This window comes from Arctopsyche grandis, chromosome 5 (assembly GCF_051622035.1).
Source record: "Arctopsyche grandis isolate Sample6627 chromosome 5, ASM5162203v2, whole genome shotgun sequence".
Lineage (NCBI taxonomy): Eukaryota > Metazoa > Arthropoda > Insecta > Trichoptera > Hydropsychidae > Arctopsyche > Arctopsyche grandis.
Window position 1 is genome coordinate 5,815,335 of NC_135359.1, and position 22,872 is coordinate 5,838,206.

Consider the following 22,872-nt stretch of genomic DNA (forward strand, 5'->3'; position numbering starts at 1 on the left):
AGGAAGGCGCATTGGGATTTACCTGTAATCCCTTCCTGGTATGAAATAAAAAAAAAATAAAAATAAAAATAAATATTATACTAACGAAAACTCGAGTGCCAAATATTCCACATTCGCGGTTTTCATAGCAAAAGTTGTCTTTGTGACCATCGCAATGTGACTAATAATCCAATTACCTATGAATATATCCCCAAAAATCCGCCAAAGAATAATAAATGAGAGAGTCATATTTAGATTTATATTATAAACTAAATAACATAGAAGTAGAATGCATAGAATCGCCTCAGCCTCGAAAAATGTTGCTACAAAAACTTTGCGCGGCAGAGTTTGTTCATTGTTTGCTAAACTTCGTCTCTCTTTTGACTCTCCGTCTCTCTTCGATGGCTCGCTTTTAGACAATACTTTTGTTAAAAATGACCATTCTATGCATTCTACTTTTAAGGTCATTATTATATATTATTAAAGATACAAAATGGTGGAATTAGAAAGCTACCATAGTACACAGAAAAAGTTTGCGTTGATATAAATACATAATAATAAATTAATACATATGTACATATAAAATGTTTCATGTCAATGATGCACTGGCTCATAAGTAATCATTCAAATATGACGTTAAAACGATCGTTAGCAATCCTCGCCGTTTTCATAAACGATATATCGTTGCCTATCATTCAAAGGGTTAAAGATGATTTTTTTCCACGATATTAAGTTTTATTGTTTGATTGAATCATTTACAAGTCTTTAAAAAGGAATTTAACGAAAAATAAGATTTGAAAATGTGTATAATTTGTCATGACATTTCAGAATCTTGTCAAGGTATTGACGAAATCAGTTTCTTTTATATCTTCTATTTGAAGTAATGGTATATCTTCTAATAGAAAAGTTTCAGTCTTAGGGCGTCTGCACACTTGCCGGATCGGCCGGTGCGGACCGGCCGCAGCGGTTAGCCTCAATACAAATGAGCGGTAGCCGCAAGTCCGTCAGTGTGGCGGCTATCGCTCATTTATATGAAAGCGGACGTACTGGCACACGCAACGGGCTAGCCGCAACGAACGGTCCGGCAAGTGTGCAGACGCCCTTAAGCTGCTTAGATTTCAAAGTTTAAAAAGAAAAAAAAAAAAAGTCTCTCTCTCTTGTCTCTCTTCTGACTTTCCACCTCTCTCTTCGATGCCTCGCTTTTAGACGATACTTTTGTTAACAATGACCATTCTATGCATTCTACTTCTAATGCTAAATAATAAAAAGTAAAAATATATTTATATCTCAAAATAATTTAAATCATTGAGAAAACGAGAGAGCTATGTAAGACAGGGAAGGTATGTTGACCGTATTCCGGTCTAACGAAACACGTGTTGTGTAGTTTGAAAGAGGATCGTTTATTTGCGTTCAATTTGGTACAATGGTTATTGTATGTACGAAGAGGTTTCTTCGGAGATGTGATCTAGTTGAACTCTAGAGGCTCACTCTGCCGGTGGAGGTTGCTGCGTTGCTTTATAAACGTTTTGGGTTGAAGTGTGTCGTGTGCACATCTTTTGTTGTTGGTACTCGCGAGCGTGGTTTTATGGGTTCATACGCCTGGACGTAGTTCGTGGTTTTTATGGGTTCAGTGTGTTCTTCCTTTGTTTCCCAGATACGTGTATTTTTCCCAGAAACACGTGTCGACCTTTTGACGAGGCGAGCGTGTGCCATGCGTTAATGACTTTCCTAGATATGTGTCGCAGTGACCTGATGAGATCATTTCAGTTGTACTATATGCCTACAGTTACATATAGATTTATTTAATAAAGTACGGAATACTAAACGAGAGAGTCCAACTTCACAAATTTCCCAACGTATAAAAACAAAATCCTACGAAATGCAATCGAGGCTTAAACCCAAACTCGGAAGTGATAGACGCACCCGTATAATAATATTAAAAAGGTACGATGGTCGATTTACATGGAGCCCAGTGTTGAAAAAATGCAGACGCGACATGGCCGTGGAGAGAGGCGTCACGTCCACCTCCAGCTCGGCGGTCACGTGACGTGACGTGGGGACGTGTCACTGCCGCGCCGACCGCCGGCCAGCTTGTCCGTCGTCGGTTGTGGCTGCGCGCGCACGCATTCCGGCCGGACGTTCACTCAATCGCTGCTGACATCACTCGTCTCACCACCGCTCGCCACTCCTATCGCATCGGACACCTCCAGCCGCCACTATGGGCAGTGAGTAGCCCCTCCACCCTTTCATTTCATTTATCCCAGCAACCCAAACCCCAACCCCAACCCCAACCCCACCGCGAACGCGTCTGACAGCGCGTCCTCCCCGTCACCCCGACAACCCCAATGCAATCGCTCATCACTCACAAAGCGCCCGCTCTCTGTTTCAGTCAAGTTCCTCGAGGTGATCAAGCCTTTCTGCAGCATCCTGCCGGAGATCGCCAAGCCCGAGAGAAAGGTGAGTGACGCCCCCGCGTCGGGCTGCGCCCCGTTTCCGTTTCGCCCCCTCCCTCCCGAGCTCCATACGTGTCAACTTCGGTGCACTTTCACTCATCAAACGTGACGACTCTTAGCCAACTCCAAGCCACGCGTCTGCCCTCGATTCGACATCTGTTCCATTTCCCCATCTGTCTTTCCTCATCTTTTCTATTAAAATTCGCTCACTCGACCCTCAAATCTGCGTCCCGGATTCGACTTTGAACTTTCACTTAGCCGAGTCTAAGTAGAGTCGCCCTTCGTACCTTTCTAAAAGGGTCGACTTTCTTTTGAAGTCTCACACTACTTACTACCTCTTACAGTGTATTTGGGAATACATTTTGCACAATTTTTCACATATTATTAAAATTACTCAAATATATAAAAAAATTCGTACATAATTGCTAGATAAAGATCTCATTTTTATAAGATAGCAAATTGATCGTCTTATAAATAACAATAATATGATTTTTTCAACATTTTCTTAGATATTTCATACATAACCTCAAAAAAAAAAGAAAGGTCAATGTCGAGTATCATTTTATATATCCGTCAAATGTAACATGATTATGCAATGTTAAAAAATTATAGCTCATTAATTTTCGACAAACTTGAAATATCATTTTTATCTTGAACGAATTTGATTCTCTTCTATTTCGTTTTTAAATCATAAAATAGCAAATAATGAAAAAAAGCATACATATAATTTTATCTCGAAAAACGAGAAAAGGCATGTAGTCTCATTCTAATAACCAAATAATCAACGATGAAATTCGTCTATATATAATATGTTAGGCTCATAATGAGGTATCGTAAAATAAATCTAACAAACATGTAAAAAATGTGCAAAAAATTGAACAATTTTTTCAATGTCCAATCCGAACATTAAATGTACTAGAAAAACACACATAAATTAATATAATATTATTATTTTCAGATCCAATTCCGGGAAAAAGTACTATGGACAGCTATAACGTTATTTATTTTCTTAGTATGTTGTCAGGTAATGTTCGATTTTATATTTATTTTCAATTTGAATTTCATATTATATATTTATTAACTTCTCTCGTCGTCTTTGACAGATCCCCCTATTCGGTATAATGTCCTCGGACAGTGCGGATCCCTTTTACTGGATCCGAGTGATATTGGCTTCAAATAGAGGAACTTTAATGGAATTGGGTATTTCACCCATCGTCACGTCAGGTTTAATCATGCAACTGTTGGCCGGCGCTAAGATCATCGAAGTCGGCGATACGCCGAAAGATCGAGCGCTTTTCAACGGAGCACAAAAACGTACGCAGCTTTTCTCAATATCATTAATATATATATATAAGACTGTCTTCTTATGGTAAATTTATTTTTACAGTATTCGGCATGGTCATAACGGTAGGACAAGCTATCGTTTACGTCATGACCGGAATGTACGGCGAACCGAGCGAAATCGGAGCCGGTGTTTGCCTCCTGATTATTATCCAATTGTTTGTCGCCGGTCTTATCGTACTTTTGTTAGATGAATTATTACAAAAAGGTAACCCATTTCGTTTTTTTACATTGTAGGTATATAGTTTTTTGGATGTGTGATTTTGATTGATTCTTTTCGCAGGATATGGTCTGGGATCTGGTATCTCACTGTTTATTGCAACTAATATCTGCGAAACAATTGTATGGAAAGCGTTCTCTCCGGCTACCGTCAACACTGGTAATTACACTTCTATAATATATACAATATCATATTGAAAAGTTTACTTCAATCTTGTGTTCGTATCGTAGGTCGTGGTACTGAATTCGAAGGTGCCGTCATCGCTCTGTTCCACTTGTTGGCTACAAGACAAGACAAAGTTCGGGCTCTCCGTGAAGCCTTCTACAGGCAAAACTTGCCCAATTTGATGAACCTTCTCGCTACCGTCCTCGTCTTTGCTATAGTAATATACTTCCAAGTAAGTTACATCGTACAGTTTTGAAACTATCGTTCGTCGTATGTATCCTTATATTAATTTCGTAAAATTTTTCAGGGATTCCGCGTCGATCTACCGATCAAATCAGCTCGTTACAGAGGACAGTATTCATCGTATCCGATCAAACTCTTCTACACGTCCAACATTCCTATCATTCTTCAGAGTGCGCTGGTTTCCAATCTCTACGTCATATCTCAGGTGGCTTTCTAACTCTGATTTCACTAAGCTAAATTGAATTTCAGCAACGGTTTTAATCACATATATATATATAAAATGCTTTCAGATGTTAGCCGTCAAATTTAGTGGGAACTTCCTAGTTAACATGTTAGGAGTGTGGGCCGACGTCGGAGGCGGCGGTCCAGCTCGCGCCTATCCTGTCGGTGGGCTTTGTTATTACTTCAGTCCGCCCGAGTCTTTAGGTCACATAGCTCAAGATCCCGTCCACGCCGTGCTCTACATCATATTCATGTTGGGATCTTGCGCATTCTTCTCGAAGACTTGGATCGACGTATCAGGATCTTCAGCTAAAGATGTAATATTCTTTAAATACGTGTTTGGGTCTATTTGTGAGAATGATTGGTGTTTTACATGTGTTTTTTACGTTTGTTTTAGGTTGCTAAGCAATTGAAAGAACAGCAGATGGTGATGAGGGGACACAGAGACAACTCTATGATCCACGAGTTGAACAGATATATCCCGACCGCGGCTGCTTTTGGCGGTCTATGTATAGGTGCACTTTCAGTTTTAGCAGATTTTCTAGGTGCTATCGGTTCGGGCACGGGTATCTTGCTCGCCGTTACAATTATATACCAATACTTCGAAATCTTCGTCAAAGAACAGTCAGAAATGGGCGGCACCCTTCTTTTCTAAAGATGTTAATAAAAATGTGTACATTTGTTAAATACATGGCGATGTGACACAAACTTTGTGGGGTTGTGACTGAGAAGTGTATTTATATATCATTATAAAAAAATGGCAGAAGAAACAGTGGTGTTTATTTTTTATTGTGGCACTTGTGCAGTTGTGAATCAGGGTCAATGGAAAACTCATTAATGATGTGATATGATTTTTGATGTTTCGTCGGTTTCTTCATTTTTTTTTTTTGTTTTATAATATTTTAGCGATTCGTGTTTTATTATTATTAGTTTGTACTTCAAAAATTTTCATCCGCTTGTATACATTTTTTTCTATTGTAAATTCGTAGGCATTTATGTATGCATCTCTACGTATGTATGTAAGTGTACATACAAACTCGCATTTCCTTGTACCGTGTTCAGTTCTGTGCTGTGTTCATTGTTTAAATGTTTTATTTATGACAAAAAAAGTAATAAATGTTCACATTGTTAACAGAACGAGCGAACAATGACTTTCTAGAGAAGTTATTTTGATAAACGATAACTTTATCTTCGTCATTAATGTTAAAAATATTTATAAGAATTTTGTAATAAGATGAAACATTACTTTAGATGTGTAAACTTAACTATTTTGTTAAGAGAAACATGAAAATTGAATAAAAAATAAAATATAACACTTTATTTATTTGAATAATCCCTTGGTTTGAATTTTTACATTATTATTATTTTTATTATAAGACTGAAGATATATAATTATATACAATATAATTAGATATATTGAAAAACTGATATAAAAAGAAATCGGTATCATAATTTTTGTACCAAAACAAATTTAATAACTTTCTTAACACTTTTTTCCGGATGCGGTGCATCCATTCTAAAATCGCCAGACAGATTAACGGACGGCTGCTTTAAATGCAATTCTCGTCTTCTCGAATGATAGATTGCACATCAGATGACGGGTAACCTTTCGATGTGCACAGATGCAATTATTAAAATTGAGTTCGATCTTTCAGGCGAGTTTCGATAAGTTCCGAATCTTGCCTTATTAAACTCGCCAGAAAGGTCCAACTCAATTTTAATAATTGTATCTGTGCACATCGAAAGGTTACCCGTCATCTGATGTGCAATCTATCATTCGAGAAAACGAGAATTACGTTTAAAGCTGCCGTTCGTTTGTCTGGCGATTTTAGAGCGGATGCACCAAACCCCCTTTTTCCACTTTTAAACGGTTTTAATCTGGATTTTCCTTCATATTATGAAAAAATAAGCAAATTCTAATTATTAACGGTGAAATTCTCTGCAAACAATCAAGCTTTACTGATTCCATTCCAAAACGTTCTAAATTACAAAAGGATAGCAGTATTTAGTCAGCACATTTTAGTAAAAGTACAAATTCAAATAACTTTAAAAGACTTCTCAAACCTTTGAAATAAATTCTACCCAATGAAAGTTGTGCAAACTTTGGAATTGCCGTTATTTTTATACAACGAGGACAACACTGGAATTCAATTTACCCACAAACATAAGCGTATTCAATTATAATTCGCATCAAGAGATAATTGCAATTAATAATGCATATTTTAATACTTAACAGACCAATCGGAGCTTACCTGAATAATGAAAGTCTCATTTTCAACGCAATATACATATGTATAACATCTACAAACTGTAAATATGTAACAGCGGAAACAATATGCAAAGGATTACACACACACACACACACAGAAAATGATAAAATAAAGCGGGAAGATTTTTATTTTCAACATTTTTCATGATTAATTACATTTTGCATGTATGCATATATATATATATATATATATATATATATATATATATATATATATATATAGGCAGTACATAACGTATGCACACAATTCACCATTTGCACTTATTACAAAGCCACTTACAATCTGGTTTTTTTTTTTTTTATTATTTTAATATCAAAAAGAAAGAAAAAATTTCTAAGAAGCCACTTTTTTCTGTTATACGCAAAAATCTTTAAAATACAATTCGTAAATGAACCGAGCACTGGACATATTGACGAGAGAAAACGGAAAGGAAAAAACACTGATTTGGTCCCACGATTAAAACTATTGCTATTTTGTGCATAATAACACACTCACCAGACGGGCCGTCTTCACATCGCCGGCCATTTATATATAATAATATAAAAAATTTGTGGAGTAAAAAAATCTGTGATAATAATACATATGTATGTATGTATATTTTGTAAATATATATAATTTATTCGTATTTAAAAATCCCGTTCGCGTGAAACAATGCCGAATAAGTTGATAAAAAAAAAAATTGTGCTATTCGCTAATTATCGCATCACATAGTCGACGCCTATGTGTATATAAATAATATATATATAATTTAAATTAATATTTTGCATGAAATTGAGCATGCGAGCTAAAAGTGTATTATTTTTTACTTGTTTTTTTTTTTTTTTTTTGGTATATAACCGTACACGGGGAGTATGCTAAGATACAAAGTATTGCTTTTTATGAATAATCAACATTTGTAACATGTAGAGCAACAAAATATTAAAGTTTTTTTTTTAACATGTATATATATACAGGAAAATTCATCTAACCTAAATTTAAATATTACGTTTGTATGTTGATTTCACTTTAATTTTATCTAAAATTATCACGAATAGTGTGAAATAACGTTCTACAATTAATATTTAGAATGTAATCTGCATAAGAAGTAAACGTTTACATTATCATTAAATTTAGAATTCATATTGCGAAATCGATAACATAAAATATAATAAACATCGTAAGTTGGTAACTAAATGGAATAAAATATGACAATAAAATAGGTTTTAATATAACAAGGTGCTAATCGCATATTTAATTCGACACAATATAATAATAAAGAAAAATTACCCAAATAATAGCGACACAAATAAAAATCAGAACATAATTCATTTAACGGAGAAGAATTTCTAAGTAAAGATCCATCATTATATCCGGAAAAACAATAATCATCGAGGTTCAATATTTAAATTATCAATGGTAAAAATAAATTCATATTCTGTTGTAATCAATGTATAATATGAATAATATTAGCAGCCCCGGCTCGAGGGTACACGGCATCCCTAGGCAGATTGGTTTTCAGCCCCCACCCCCGCCATTAATATTTTTACATACAAGTCTGGTTTGCTTTTAATATTTTCGTTGAATTCATTCTAAATATTTCATTTAACGTCACATTTCAGTAGTATTTTATTAAAATATAATTAGTACCAAAGACAGTTTATTGTTTTACTAGTTTTCTGCGTGAGTCATTGACATTTGACAGTCAACTTCCTGCGTTCCTCGTAAATTATAATATTTTATAGTCAGTATTGTTACTTTGAGTAGAAAAATTAAATACAATTAATCAATTTTATAATTAAAAAAAAGACAAAATTAAGGGAGGGTCTCATGGCGCCCCTTAGCTATAGCGCCTGTAGGCACGTGCCTAGTCTACTTCCCCTTTGAGCCGGCCCTGAATGTTAGTAACGTTATTATTAATTTTAAATGTTCTTATTGCAATCATAGTGTTTTTAATTAAAAAAAAAAGTCATTCCATCAACGCTATGATAGTAACCGTTAAAAATTAACTGGAAAAATATTGCTTTGATTTATAATAGGAATAACAATTTGTTGAAAAATTGATAGTTTTTTATCTGTTCTCTAATTACAATTTCAATTTTTAACTCATCTTCCAACGTAACAGTGACTATTCTTCAAGATATAACGGCAGATCTCTACCAATATGTACGACAGACTGAAACGTGAAAATTATCATGAATGTACTCTAATCTTTAAAAGAAATACTTTATTTCATACATTTAATTGACTAGAAGAATTTTTTCTTGAGCACAAAATGATTGCTTTCTAGATATGTAAAAATAAAAATAAAAAAAAAGAAAAGAAATACATACATATAATATTAAAAATCTTACGTATTTAAAATAAACGATAAAACAATTTTGGACATTACCATAAAAGAAAAAAAAAACTATATTAAAAACTACAGCAGTGCCATTTCGCTCCTACTCAGTTCACGACAGATGCCAATATCAATGACAACAATCCAATACTTACAGAGATATAAACCCATCACAATTATCGCCACCATTACCGAAAAAACAAATGCTATTAAACCGTATTTAATACCACACACGACAATTCATTCAATTCAATTAATCTAGTAAATTTTGAGATTACAAACTAATTTTTTTAATGTACACATGACTTAACAAAAATATCATATAACACTGTAAATTATGATTATGCGTGTCGACGTTCTGAGATCAATGTTATGCTACCGTCTCGATTTCCTCCGTGATGACACTCGGCTGATCAGTCTGCGTGATATTTACATTATTGGCCGTACTAGCTGGATACGGCGCCGCCTTCATCTTCCTCGCCTCGCGCCTCTGCTTCTTCTGCTGCATCACCAGACGCAGCTGGTCCAGTTTGCACTTGGTCTTCGAGTTGTCCAACGCGAGCGTGTTGGCCGTGTTGCATTTCCTACAGTTCTTGTTCAAACTCCGATCGAAGCCGTCGTCTTTGTCCTTGTCACAGACGTGGCATTTTTTCACCGGCGTTTTGTTGCAAGTCACCCCCTCCGAGGACATGCACGAGCACGAAGCTTCTACCGGTGAGACGCTGTCGTCGGTGGCGTCTCTGCTCTTGCACATGCAGGTGTCTAGCGGGGCGAGGATGTTGTCGGAGGACGGCGTCGGGGACGAGTAATGACCGTTGCACTCTCCGTACGGACACATGTTGAGCGTGTTGGTGCACTTATTGCATCCGCATTCGTCCGAGCCGCTCTGTTCGGCGGCGCAGTTGAACGACGGATTCCGAAGCTCTCTCTGAAAGCGTTAAAAAATCGAACGTAAGAAAGGAAACGGTTTCAATTACGCTTATTCCATCTCGATTATTCAATCAAACCTGTCTGGTGCGGACTGTCGACTGAGTGTTGTGCGTCGGTTCAAAGGTAATTCGAGCTCCACGTCTGTACTGAGGCGGAGTTGCGCATAATAAATCATTTAAAATGTGGATTATAGTTGATATATCACGTTTCGGTCGTCCGAATCTGTCAAAGAAACATTTGTTTATTAATTCAATCATATATAAAAGCTTTCATGTATATACATGTACATACTAGAGTGAAAAATTGCGTAGAAAAAATACTATACGAAAAAATTGGAAACACTGAGCAACAAAAAAATCACGTTTCTTACTTTCCAGAGCGGAGTTTCAATATTTACTAAAGTTGACCCCAACTGAATTCAAATATGACGATGATTTTTGTTGGTTTCCTCTCGTTTATGAGATATAAGCGTTTTAAAAAATACGCAATATTGACCAACTGAATTTAAATATGACAATGATTTTTGTTGGTTTCCTCTCGTTTATGAGATATAAGCGTTTTAAAAAATACGCTATATTTACAGATGTTTGGCTTTTGCAGTCTTTAAATCAAAATCTAGTATTGCTGTGCCAAAAGTGAGTATTGGAATTATTAGTCAGATGTTTTTTCTATTGATTGTGAATGTTTTTTCTTGAACTATAATTAATTTATTCAAGAATGCTCGGGTGAGGCGGCAAAGCCGATGATCATACAGTAGTATGTACATAGTTAAAAACAGAGAAATTTAATATTAATAGAAGTGGATTTAGGTGTTCTTTTGTTGTCAAGTGACATTCTGCCTACAGACAGATCCAAATAATTTTAGCATCAGTCGTATTTGACGCTTGGTGCTCGACTTATGTCCGATAAAAACTTCTCTGTTTGTTTATATTACTCGCAAGATGGGCAAGTGCATCGGTAAAAATTGCACAATACATTCAAAAACACACAATAAACAACATGGGATACATTTTTATAAGTAAATTGATCCGATTGTATTCTGTGCGATGTAGCGTATTTATAGAGACGTACCGCGTAAAATTGACAACAATTATTTATTCGTAAGGGCCCCTCTATTCTTAATACATCTCTCTGGTTAAAAATATTAAATAAGATAAAAAAAAAAACAAATAAAAATCAAGAAAGAAAATATTAATTAATAGATGAAAATCATTATAATAAAACTTAATTGGACCAGTTTTATTACCACGTTTACAAGCGTTGGTTTTAAATGTCAATATTTTATTTTTTTATCTGAGCATACTAATTCGAGCGATAAATGATTATAATTTTTATAGCTTTAAAATATGTACGTATGATTAATTATCTAGCGAATTTTGAAAGTCAAATATATATTTTTTTCTCGAACTACAATATTATGTATCCCTTGGGCCAGTTTTATATTTCACTGCATCTACAAGGATTGGTTTTCATTGGCGGATGATACCTTTACTTATATTGATGACCAAAATGAGCAATATGGCAAAGTATGAAAACGATCGGATAAGAGGCAAAATTTTAGCTGAATTGTAATCGTAAGTGAAACGTAAAAGAGGATGGCGTCACATATCATAAGTGAGAATAAATATAATTTCATCAATTATAATAGTATTTTAACATTATTGAGATATTAGCGCGACGAATGTACAGATGTTACAATAGTGGTGAGCAACCTGTGCCACTAGATGCACACGGAATGTCTTGTTGGCACTGGAAAGGAAATCAACATTAAGTTGAAAACATTTGTAGTTTAATATATGTAGTGTGTATAGGCAAATATTTTTTCTTAATTTGGCTTTATTAGTTTGATTTAGTGGCACGCAGAGTATCCAATAAAAAAGTTATGGAGAACTTCAGTGTTGCCGATTACTGCCAATACTGAGTGTTTTTTGCGTTCTTTCCTTTTTTTTCATCACTTCCCCGCTTAGTTAAACCCCCCGCGCACCTCAGTTAGTGACGACACTTTCTCCAGGAAAAATTGTATGTAATGCCTCATCTATGTTATTCTATATCTATGAATAAAAAATTAGAATCAATTGAAAAAACATCTGACTATAGATTACAATATTCACTTTAGGTATAACAATACCGGGTCTGAGTTAGACATTTTCTTAAACGCTCATATATCATAAACAAGAGAAAACTAACAAATATCATTGTCATATTTGAATTCAGTGAGTCAAACTGCGCTCTGGTAGTTTTTTTTTGTTGCTCATTGAAATCAAAGCAGTCAATAAGAATTTGTAACGCGACGTTCTCCCCATCGTCCCATAGGGCAACACTCGCCCTTTATTTCGAGTGGCCACACAGAAAAGCGCGCCATATAGGCACGCTCCCTTCGAGATTAGCTCTCTCACCCGCCATCCACCGAGGAAGAAAGATCTCTCCTGTGCACGTCTCCAGGGGGAGACGGGGCCCAGAGATCCACCATCTTGCTGAAGAACCACTGTGAGGTCGAGTGCAGCATCACTCCCTCCCAAGAGTACCAGCCCAACGTCCCCTGTATTCCTCACGCCGTTTCCGGAGAAACATCAGCCGTGGGAGGACCGCAGAGCCAGCTTCCCGACCACGAGGAAGCTGTTATCAACGAGACGATTTGCAGTCAGGAACCTCCCCGACTATATAAACTGTATCCCAAGTTTAGTTCACGTTTCCATATAACCCGACCCTTGGAAGAAGAACGACGTAAACGCCCTCTGCATCACCCACCGCGAGATCAGATAAGCGCGCGTAAAACCGTTCGTTACAAATTCTAAATTAATTATCTGTATATATTTTCAAGTAAAAGACTGAAGGTGAAGATTCTGATTTTAACCGTTCATATTGAACCAGGTGCCAGACCAAGGCTGCCACAATAGACTAACAGTTCATCCCCACAAAAAATATATGTATATAAATATAATCATACTCAATATACATAGTATGGAAAGGGCGAAAACACACTGAGTGGTACGTGTTTTTTTTAGATACTTTTAAACATGCGAAAAAACACAGCACCCCTAGCCCATACACATGGTAAACAGTCCAAAAAAATCACCCCATGGAGTGTTTTCGGTGATATTTTATACTTGCTTGACAGTGATCGACAACGGTGAGTCCCATATTTGAAGAAATGTAAGTGAAACATATGCACTCTGCACATGCAACTACACCCGAATTCGGTTTGGGGAACACCCACTGTCACAGCGAGGGACGTTCCGTACTATTCAGTGTGTTTTCGCCCTAATGATCTCAAGATAGCTCACATAACGACTTTGTATACTCAAATAGTTAAAAACATCTACGATAAATACCTATCCTGTAGTGCTGGATTCAAAGTGCCCGAAAATGTGCCAGAGTATATTCCTTTGCCGTGATGCTTCATCGATTCGATCACAGCGCCCTGACCTATCTTCGGCCGCGATGTTTCCTCGTTGGTCAAGTCGACTTTACTTGTGAGCACTTCCTTGGACAACTTTTTCAAGGTTTGCGTTAAATTCTTGGACGCCTCCACGAGCGAATTGGTGTCTGAAATTTGGGGCGACTGCGAGTCCGTTTTCGTTGTTGAGCTGGTCGAGGACGTAGCCGGGGCGGAAAAGTTCATGGCGTCGTCTTCGTAGTTGGTTCGAGGCGTCGGCACCTCGTCCAAGTTCTCGAAGTGGTTGCTGACGGGACAAGAGTTTTGAATAGCGTCTATTTTAGACGTCGACGGTCGAACTAGATCGCTCGAATCTGAACTGTTTACGCACTGCTGCATCTTTTTCTTGAGGTGTTTGTTAACTAATGATTGCATGAACGCTTTGGGTTTGTTTTGAATGGTTTGACTGCCCGGTTTCGACGTCTTGTGCAGGAGATAGTGCAGTCTTTTATTCTTTAGCGGTTTCGGTGATTGTTCTGTCGCCGGGTGATCAGACTCTTTGCTTGGACTGTCTTGCGATTTTTCCGGTGAGCTCGTGCTGTCGCCGCTCTCCAGAGATTTACCTTTTGATAATTTTTTATTGGAGACAGTTTCGGAAGCATTCCACGTGTCCATGTTCTCGTCGCAAAGATTGTCGGCCGCAAAGTTATCATCGTCGTCTTTATTCATCGATATGGTAGCATCTTCTACTTTTGAGGTGTGAACGGTGGGGTGACAATTACTAGCACAAATATAATCTGGATTGAAAGACGAACACAAACAAGACGTTAGATTTGCAGCTATTGGATCAGTTATCACAGGGCATTCGGTTTGAAGATCAGGTTTTTCTACTTTGACGTCTTTCTGACCTCCGACTAATTCACTAATTAAATTATTTTTAAGAGAACTAGGTAAAGGGACGTATTTAGGAGGTGGTTTGTCTTCTTTTTGAAGAGTATTGCTATTATCACTAATTGGAATCGAAATAGGGGGATATGTAGACGTGAGGGAAGTTTTGAGAGGACTGGAAACGAGGTTCGACAAGGATTTGATAGGCGACTGATCTTCAAAGTCGGAATTATTTGTTGAACCACTTTCATTGCTACAATTATATTTTGAGGTATTCGGTTCACTCTTACTAGCATCGCACGACAAATCGTCCGATTCTTTACTAATGTCCTCTTGCATTTCAGCGAGAGATTTAAATATTTCGAAAGCATTCTGCAAAGTTTCTATATCCTGTTTACATAAAAACGATTTAAAATCCTCGACACTCTCCGGCTCACTGGCGGATCCTATTTTAATATCGGACGCGTCTATGGAAGCCTTCGAAGCGGGATCTGAAGAGGTACTAGGCATGTTTACGGACGAACTGGAGCTTTGTTTCGCTTCGTTTGTAGATTTTCCTAAGACTATCGTCGGCTTCGTCGTCGGTGTCTTCAAGAGCGGCTCATTCGGTTTGACGGTCGGAATCGTAGACTTAACGGGCGTGCGATGTGAAGCGGTAGAGCTACGAGTCTTGCTACCAGACGCCGTGCTACCACTTCCACCGGGAAAAGTGGACAGTTGCAACTGTATGAGCATCATGTGATCACCGAGACGCATCGTAAGGTTCAAAGGCGACTTCCCACTCAGAAAATCATTGACTTGCGAATCATTCAACGATTCTAACGCTTGCATTACGGAATTTTCAGGACGTTGAGTCTGCAAAACAAACATTTACAAATCAATTTCAAAACAATACTAATCAATCACAATCATTGCAACGATTATTACCAATAATCCTGTTTCGACGCTAGGCAATAGTATAATCCTCGATCCATCAATAAGGCCATTATCTTCTAAAGTACCGTCTCTCAATTGTCTGAAACGAATAAAAAAAAAAAAAATAACAAATATCCAGGAAGTAAAGAGAAATAAATAGCACACATATACTACTAGTAGTAGACAAATAAGCGCTATCATATGAAAATAAAAAAAGAAAGATAAGGAAACATTAATAAACAATTACGTGGAACGTTTGGGTGAATACATTTCGTTATAATAAAAATCCACATCATCATCAGCAACGGTTGGTAATTGAGTTTCTGTCTGATATGTAGATAAGGAGGGTGATAAATTTCCCGATTGACAATTCAATGTGCCGATAGATAGCCGAGTCCCATTCGTCTGAATTTCGGATTAGAAGAAAATGGAGGATAGCGAGTCATAAGGTCACCGCTGATAAACAGACCCAAGAGGCTAAATATACATGAAATTCAACTAGAGCGATTTCCAATCGTCTTCAGAGACTTTTTGAAGAACCAAAGCGAACATATACGAAAGTAATGAGCATATAAAGTGCATAGTGCAAACAGCCAAGGATGGTTCATACCCAAAGGTGACCTGAAGACTGTTTTATAACATTGCGAATGAAAGTGAAGTCTAATAAGTATGCAGTTTGAACTATGTATGTGCAGATACCAAAGTTAAAAGTTCAGTGAACTGTTTAATCGCCTACAAATACTGTTATGAATTAGAACAGAAACGATTATAGTATGATAGTATTAGTGAAAATAGCAAAAAATTGGAAATTTTATCCGATTCCAGGTATAAATAGCACATTCATGAATCACTGATGGCTTTGAAACAATATCACTCCCTTCATGACTACTTTTTTATAAATACGGTTGCAGTTTGAAGACAATTCGTCTGGAATACATCTGTTTTTGAGTGTTTACAAGGTTTTGAACCATTTAACACGCTTATTTAATGTCAAAACAATTACGAAATGAATTATACTAAGAAAAAGCTCATATTTGATTTACAAGTGCTATTTCTCGGAAGGTAAAAATATGTTGATAAGAATGTTTATTTTTTTTGCAAATTTGGTGCTGTTTAACCAGTCGGAAATTATGATCTTTTTGTCAAAATTTATTTGCCAAATTAGTTGACTTATGAAAAATGATTCAACGAAGAAGACCATCAAATCCGATACGATGAAAGTTTTGCTCCACTTTTAGAATGTAAACAAAATATTTAACAGTGAGGAAATGATATCGAATACAAAAAAAGAATAAACAAAAAACAGGAAGCAGTATTATTTATGTCTCCTAACGAGTCATATAAACGACATTTGACAAAATAAACAGTTACTCATAGGATTCTATCCATTATTCAAAATATAATTGTTGTTCATATTAATGTTTATTAATATCTTTCCGAACCGATTTAGGTTCTTACATATTGGAAGCCCTACATTTGATATCATTACAGTAATTAGTGTACCACGTCAATTGCAATATATAATAACTGTATTATTAAATCGAAGGACAAAATGCTACTCTTTATTATATAATAATAGATAACAACATGGTATGATGTATGTGAGAGTATTTTATCCGATCGTCTAGAAATCAAGCGAGACTTTTCATATAAGCATATCTTTTATTTAAGGTTAAAATTTCTGCATTCGAATTACAACATTATACATAGATAATTGGCTCGGTAGAAATTTATCGCTTTCCGTAGCATGTTTACGTACGTATACATTTGTAAGCCAAACTTTGCAAATAATCAATACCAATAAAGTTTCGTTTCACGAGAAGCTTTCCACGCCAATATTCTAGCAAGAGCCACCAAAAACCATTGAATATTTAATCATTTCGCTAAATAGCCGACAATATGATCTTCGACGTGTATATACAGGCAGCAGTAAATTATTTATTTATTTTATTCTAAACAGACCATTGTGGCATAACAGGAATTCCTAAAGCGCCACAATGGTCAAAAAATATAACACAAAAAAAAAACAAAATAACAATTAAATATAAACATAAATACATCCATACATAAACATAAAAAATAGCATTTAATAATAACAGATAAAGTAAAAATATCAAATAAAAAATATAGCATAAGGAATGCCTTGCACCTACAGCCAGTTTCAATAAATATGTAAGAAACAACTACAAATACAAAACATCCCTGTAAGGCCCAAATGGAAAAGAGTTAATCAAAATTTCACTCATAAATCACAATCAATCATGAAAACAGTGATGAGCGCAGACTACCAGATAAATGGGTTGAAGTAATTTCCGACAATTTACGCTCACTAAGGTGGAAAATATCACATTCAGTCTCGGCAGCAACGATTTTATTAAGAAGTCGAATAGCTCTTGGAATAGGAGCCATTCGAAAAAGGACTGTGCGGGCAGGAGGTACAGCCAGCAAATGATGATGTCTACCACGCACATAGTGATTAGGGACATAAAGTCCCAACTGCTCCAGCAACAACGGGCATGACGTATTACCATGTAAGAGCAGGAGAACGAAACGAATTAAAGAGAAGTTTCTCCGAAGTTCAAGGGAATTATACCCAAGCATGCCCAAAAGGAAAGGAGTGGGGTAGAGATATGGGTAATACCCATATTCTTTCCTATATAGGAAACGAAGAAATGCTTTTTGCACTTTCTCAATCATCAGAGAGTAATTTGCCTCATGCGGATTCCACACAATCGCATTATACTCTAGCTTACTTCTCACAACTTCATCATTATACGTAGAAGATAATGATGTGATGGTTGTAACTCGTTTAAGATCATTCAATGTTTATCAATTTAACAGTAGGTATATATATAATTTATATTGAACAAGTTGGATTGACCTAGAAGCATATTAATAAAAAATTAGTAGACGGGTCCGTTTGAAAGAACCTGGCCCTGACCCAATTGTGGATATATAGAAAAAATCGATGGATCAACACACAATCGGGTGGTAAAAATGATACAATTTATGTAATTAATATTTGAGCTGACACGTTCGAACCTACTGTAGTGTTGGATCATTTCATATATTTACAGGATTATATGTAGAGGTGATGTTTGGCTTTGAGACATGAGGAGCTTGGGAGTGAAGAGTCAGATTAGGAGGAGAGAGACGTTGAGGGTGTCAAGTGGGTGTGAGGAAATGGTTAGGGGGGGGGGGGCGTGGTCGTGGTTTGACAGTAGTGAGTGAGTGTTACCTCTCCCTGTGCAGCAGACAGATGCGCTCTTTGGGAACTTTGAGCCTGCGAGAGACGAGCTTCTTGAGGTGGTCGACGGAGGCGCGGGCGTCGGCCGTGAGCGCGAAGGTGCCCCCCGTGGTGGTGTGCACGTCCAGCGTCAGCCGCCGCCCCCGGCCCTCGCCCTCGCCGCCCCCCCCGCACTCGGCGCCCGCTCGGGCCATCCCCACACCTCACCACACCTCTCCTCTCCAGCACGGCCACGGCCACTCCCACTCCCACTCCCACCGCACCCGCTCCCGGGAGCCCCGCGAGCTCAGCTGATGCAGCTGAGGAGCGACGGGTGACGAGCCAGGGGCCAGGGGCCAGGGTTCAGGGGCGAGGGGTGAGGCCACACTTGAAGTGACGCGAGTCACGATCACGAGCGTGTGAGTGCGAGTAGCAGTGCGCGTGCGAGTGCGAGTGCGAGTGGTAGTGCCAGTGCTGTGCGAGTAGTTTGAGGCCCCCGTCCCCACCCCCGCCCACACGCCAACACACAACACCTGTTTCACGCTTTTCAGCCAGCTACCCACTACCCCCTTTTACGGTTCGGTGATTACTAGTCAAATGTGAACCGGTCGCTCTAGATCGGTCACACGTGATCACCCGTCACACTAAAACTGGTCACACCATAGATGCAGTGGCGGATTATCGAACAGCAAAATTGGCGCATATCTGTGGTCTCTAAATTTAGGGGGTCTCCAAATCGTTCGGAGAAAAATTATAATTCGGAAATTCCTATTGTAACGCGACGTTTTCTCATCGTCCTGTGGCGGCTCGCTTATACGACATGGTCGAGTTTGGTTGCCTTCCTGCGAGTGGGAACCAACTCGGCTGGGTTCGGAGAGCTACTACTCACTCTGTCTTCAGCTGTCATATAATAAACACGTGCATTAACATGCCAGTCGTCTCATTCGTTCATCCTCCATAGTCCCATAGGGCAACACTCGCCCTTTATTTCGAGTGGCCACCCAGGGAAAAGCTTTATAGGCGCGCTCTCTCACCCGCGTTCTCCCGTCGAAGAAAGATCTCTCCTGTGCACGTCTCCAGGGGGAGACGGGGCCCAGAGATCCATCACCATCCGTGCTGAAGAACCGCCGCGAGGTCGAGTGTAGCATCACTCCCTCCCCTGAGTTCCAGCACAACGTCCCCTGCATTCCTCATGCCGTTTCCGGAGAAACCTCAGCCGTGAGAGGACCCGACCAGAGGACCGCCGACCCTCTCTACAGCCAGCCGCCATCCGGGAAAGACCTACCTCCAGCATCTCCGCCGAGCGTCTTCAGAGATCGCCATCTTGTGTCCACACGAGGCAGTACGGAGTTTGTCTCCTGTCTCCCCCCTCCCGCTGATGTGACCCGACCAGCGGTGCTTCAACGAGAAGGCGACCGCAGAGCCAGTTTCCCGAGCCAGGAAGCTATTATCAACGCAGACGACTTGCAGTCAGGAACCTCCCCGACTATATACTTATATATATATATAACTATCCCAAGGTTAGTCCACGTTTCTATATAACTCGACTCTTGGAAGAATAACGACGTATCACGCCCTCTGCATAAAGACGCGCGTAAATCCGTTCATTACACTGTGTATTTTGCCATAAAATATTGGAGTTTACGACAACTTTTTTTTTGTAAAGTACAAAGCTTTGCGATAATTGCTCTCGCCGGCGTTGATTATTTGACCTTTCTAGATAAATTTCACTGCTACAAAAGAATTCGCTAACTAATTACATTAAAAATAGCAGAATATCGAAACATCTTGAAGAACAGTCTTCTGAAAGGAACGAAGACCAACCACTGGAAAGGATCGAAAAGCAGCCCTGTAGAAGAACTGATGAAGATCCCTTTGGAAAAATTAATGAGCAGCATCAAACAACGTCTGAATAACAGACTCCTAGAAGGACTGAAGAACAGTTTTCTGAAAAAGAAAATGAGGAAGAACGTAAAGGTGAAAATGATACTGCAATAGCTCCCAATGAGTATGGATTTAGCATTGTGGCCAGAGTACCAATTTAAAATGTTTTCCTTATTTTCTTGATTGTTTGTATAAGTTTGTAAATACATAGATGTTTGTTTATATTATTGTAAATATACTATATATTTTTTGTTTGTATAAGTTTGTAAATATTATATATTTATATTATTTAATTAACAATTGTAAATATAAAGTTTTTTTATAATTTACATACCTACAATTCACAATTGAAAAAAAAATCACTTTATGATTAGTGGAGGAGGGGGGGGCTTTAAATTACGTTGCGCCTGTGGCCTCCGAAACGTTTAATCCGCCACTGCATAGATGTATAATACGGGTCTACGAGACGAGACAGAATGTTAAATTACAGAAAACACAAATATCGGAAGGCAAAGATCGAAAATCGAAAGATCTTAAATCGAGAGATCAAAAAAAAAGGGTGCATGGTAAACGGTACATACTCATTTAATTTGCGCGAGCAGGGTACAAGATTACCATGCACCATTTTTTTTTTGATCTTTTGACTTAAGATCTTTCGATTTTCAATCTTTGCCTTCCGATATTTGCGTTTTCTGTAATTTAACATTCTGTCTCGTCACGGAGACCGGTATAATACATAGATCCGCCCTCACACTTTATACTGGTCTCCCTTTTGGCGCATGCAAAATACATGGCGCATGCACACTTTCTCTCAGTAGGTAGTTAGCTTCTAAGTAGGAAAGGTCGATTGCGGAGATCTTGTCGATAGATATGCGAAGATGTCGTCACTAACTGAGCGATGCGGGGGGTTTAACTAGCGGGGAAGTGAAAATAACGCCGACCGCTGCGTCGTAGGGAAAAAAAGCTTTTTTCCCCAACTTCCCCGCTAGTTAAATCCCCCGCACCCATCAGTTAGTGACGACAAGATCTCCGACCAAAATCACGCGTCAGGGCCCATCTATGTGTATTATATATCTATGGGCCACATCCTAAAATCGGTCAACCAGTTTTCTCAAACTATTTTCACTTAGGTTTCCTTTACTTTTTTGTACAAATTGGTGTTTTTAAACGTACTGTACTTATTTTAGACGAATCAAATTTATGTGATATGAAACTTTAGGATCTCTACTTTCATTTCAGTAAAAACAAAGTTTACACAAATTTGCACTTAAAAAAATTAATCAATAATAACACTGAGCAACAAAAAATCACGTTTTTGAGTTACCAGAGCAGAGACTAACCAATCTTTACTAAATTCGAATATGATAATGATTTTTGTTGTTTGGGTCTCCTTTACGAGATAAGTGCGCATTTTTTTAAACGCTCATATCTCGCAAAGGAGACCCAAACAACAAAAATCATTATCATATTCGAATTCAGTGGGTCAAACTTAGTAAAGATTGGTTAGTCTCCGCTCTGGTAATTTTTTTTTTGTTGCTAAGTGTAATTAAGCGTATCTTGGAACTTCAATTTTCTACTTATTTTCATTCTTTATTTATATTCCAGTATCTGAGGATTCTGTCATATCTATGAACCGGAAGCATCTACACGATATAATAAGAGAAAGCACCGAAAGGCTTTTTATTCAAAAATTCAAAGATTTAAAAGAAAAAAACTAGTAATTGTTACAAATTGCTCTCCTGCAAAACTTGATGAATTTGGAAAAATTGTCAACAATTTTAAGATTGTTTAAAATCGTCAATTAATCGCATTTGATAGTACAAAAAACTGTTTTCTGGGAAAAAAAATTTGCCCAGGTTTTCAGGCCAAATACCACTCTGTGCGATGAGTGCAGACCAATAAACCACTTCTACAACACTATTGCGTCTTTCTCTCCAATCCTGGAAAGCCCTCTTTACGTCCTCGCAACAATACTAACGAGAACTCGAGTGCCAGATACTCCGTATTCGCGATTATCGTAGAAACGATTGTCGTGTGCACAATCGCAAAGTGCGAAATAATCCATTTCCGATAGTAACGATGTAAGTTTAAAGTTTTATTATTATGAGAAAATTCAACTTCAAGATTTTGGCTGATCGTATTAAAATAACTTACTTAATTTTTTAATTCACAAGTTATAAAAGGCAATGATTTTTTCAAATTAATATAGAATAAATAATTACTGACAAACAATGAAAGCAGCAATGATGAAACTCGGCGTTCAAATTTTTAAAAATATGTACATACATGCATCGTATTGATAATGTTACGTACGCCGTGGATTGAGCGAATTGTACTTAGACCAACGGATACCTGTTATCGGTTAACTAAATGCATGCACTTACTTCCAAAGATTATATCTGGACTCTAAGTGCATTTAGGCTAAACAATGACCGTTATTAGT

General features: G+C 37.7%; 2 protein-coding genes and 1 long non-coding RNA gene across 4 annotated transcripts in view; 1 reads left to right on the forward strand and 2 right to left on the reverse strand.

The window, feature by feature from the left end:
* Positions 1-22,872, reverse strand: part of LOC143912468 (uncharacterized) — a 258,387-nt gene that overhangs the window by 34,344 nt on the left and 201,171 nt on the right. The gene's annotated exons all lie outside the window — the stretch shown is intronic.
* Positions 1,965-5,958, forward strand: Sec61alpha (SEC61 translocon subunit alpha). Of its 2 annotated transcripts, XM_077431758.1 has the most exons (10): positions 1,965-2,204; positions 2,369-2,436; positions 3,391-3,456; positions 3,536-3,746; positions 3,820-3,981; positions 4,057-4,152; positions 4,224-4,390; positions 4,466-4,606; positions 4,692-4,940; positions 5,021-5,958. In XM_077431758.1, the coding sequence occupies exons 1-10, from the start codon at positions 2,198-2,200 to the stop codon at positions 5,276-5,278; spliced, it is 1,425 nt and encodes a 474-aa protein (XP_077287884.1). In that variant the 5' UTR covers positions 1,965-2,197; the 3' UTR covers positions 5,279-5,958. The 2 variants fall into 2 exon arrangements, with proteins under 2 accessions (XP_077287884.1, XP_077287885.1); XM_077431759.1 differs by lacking the exon at positions 1,965-2,204 and having other exon boundaries at positions 2,362-2,436; positions 5,021-5,955.
* stx (ubiquitin-like domain-containing protein stuxnet) lies at positions 7,726-19,023 on the reverse strand. Its single transcript, XM_077431745.1, has 5 exons — positions 18,558-19,023; positions 15,332-15,419; positions 13,473-15,259; positions 10,218-10,362; positions 7,726-10,138 (listed from the first exon to the last, which is right to left on the reverse strand). Exons 1-5 carry the CDS (start codon positions 18,758-18,760, stop codon positions 9,581-9,583), a joined length of 2,781 nt encoding a protein of 926 aa, XP_077287871.1. The 5' UTR covers positions 18,761-19,023; the 3' UTR covers positions 7,726-9,580.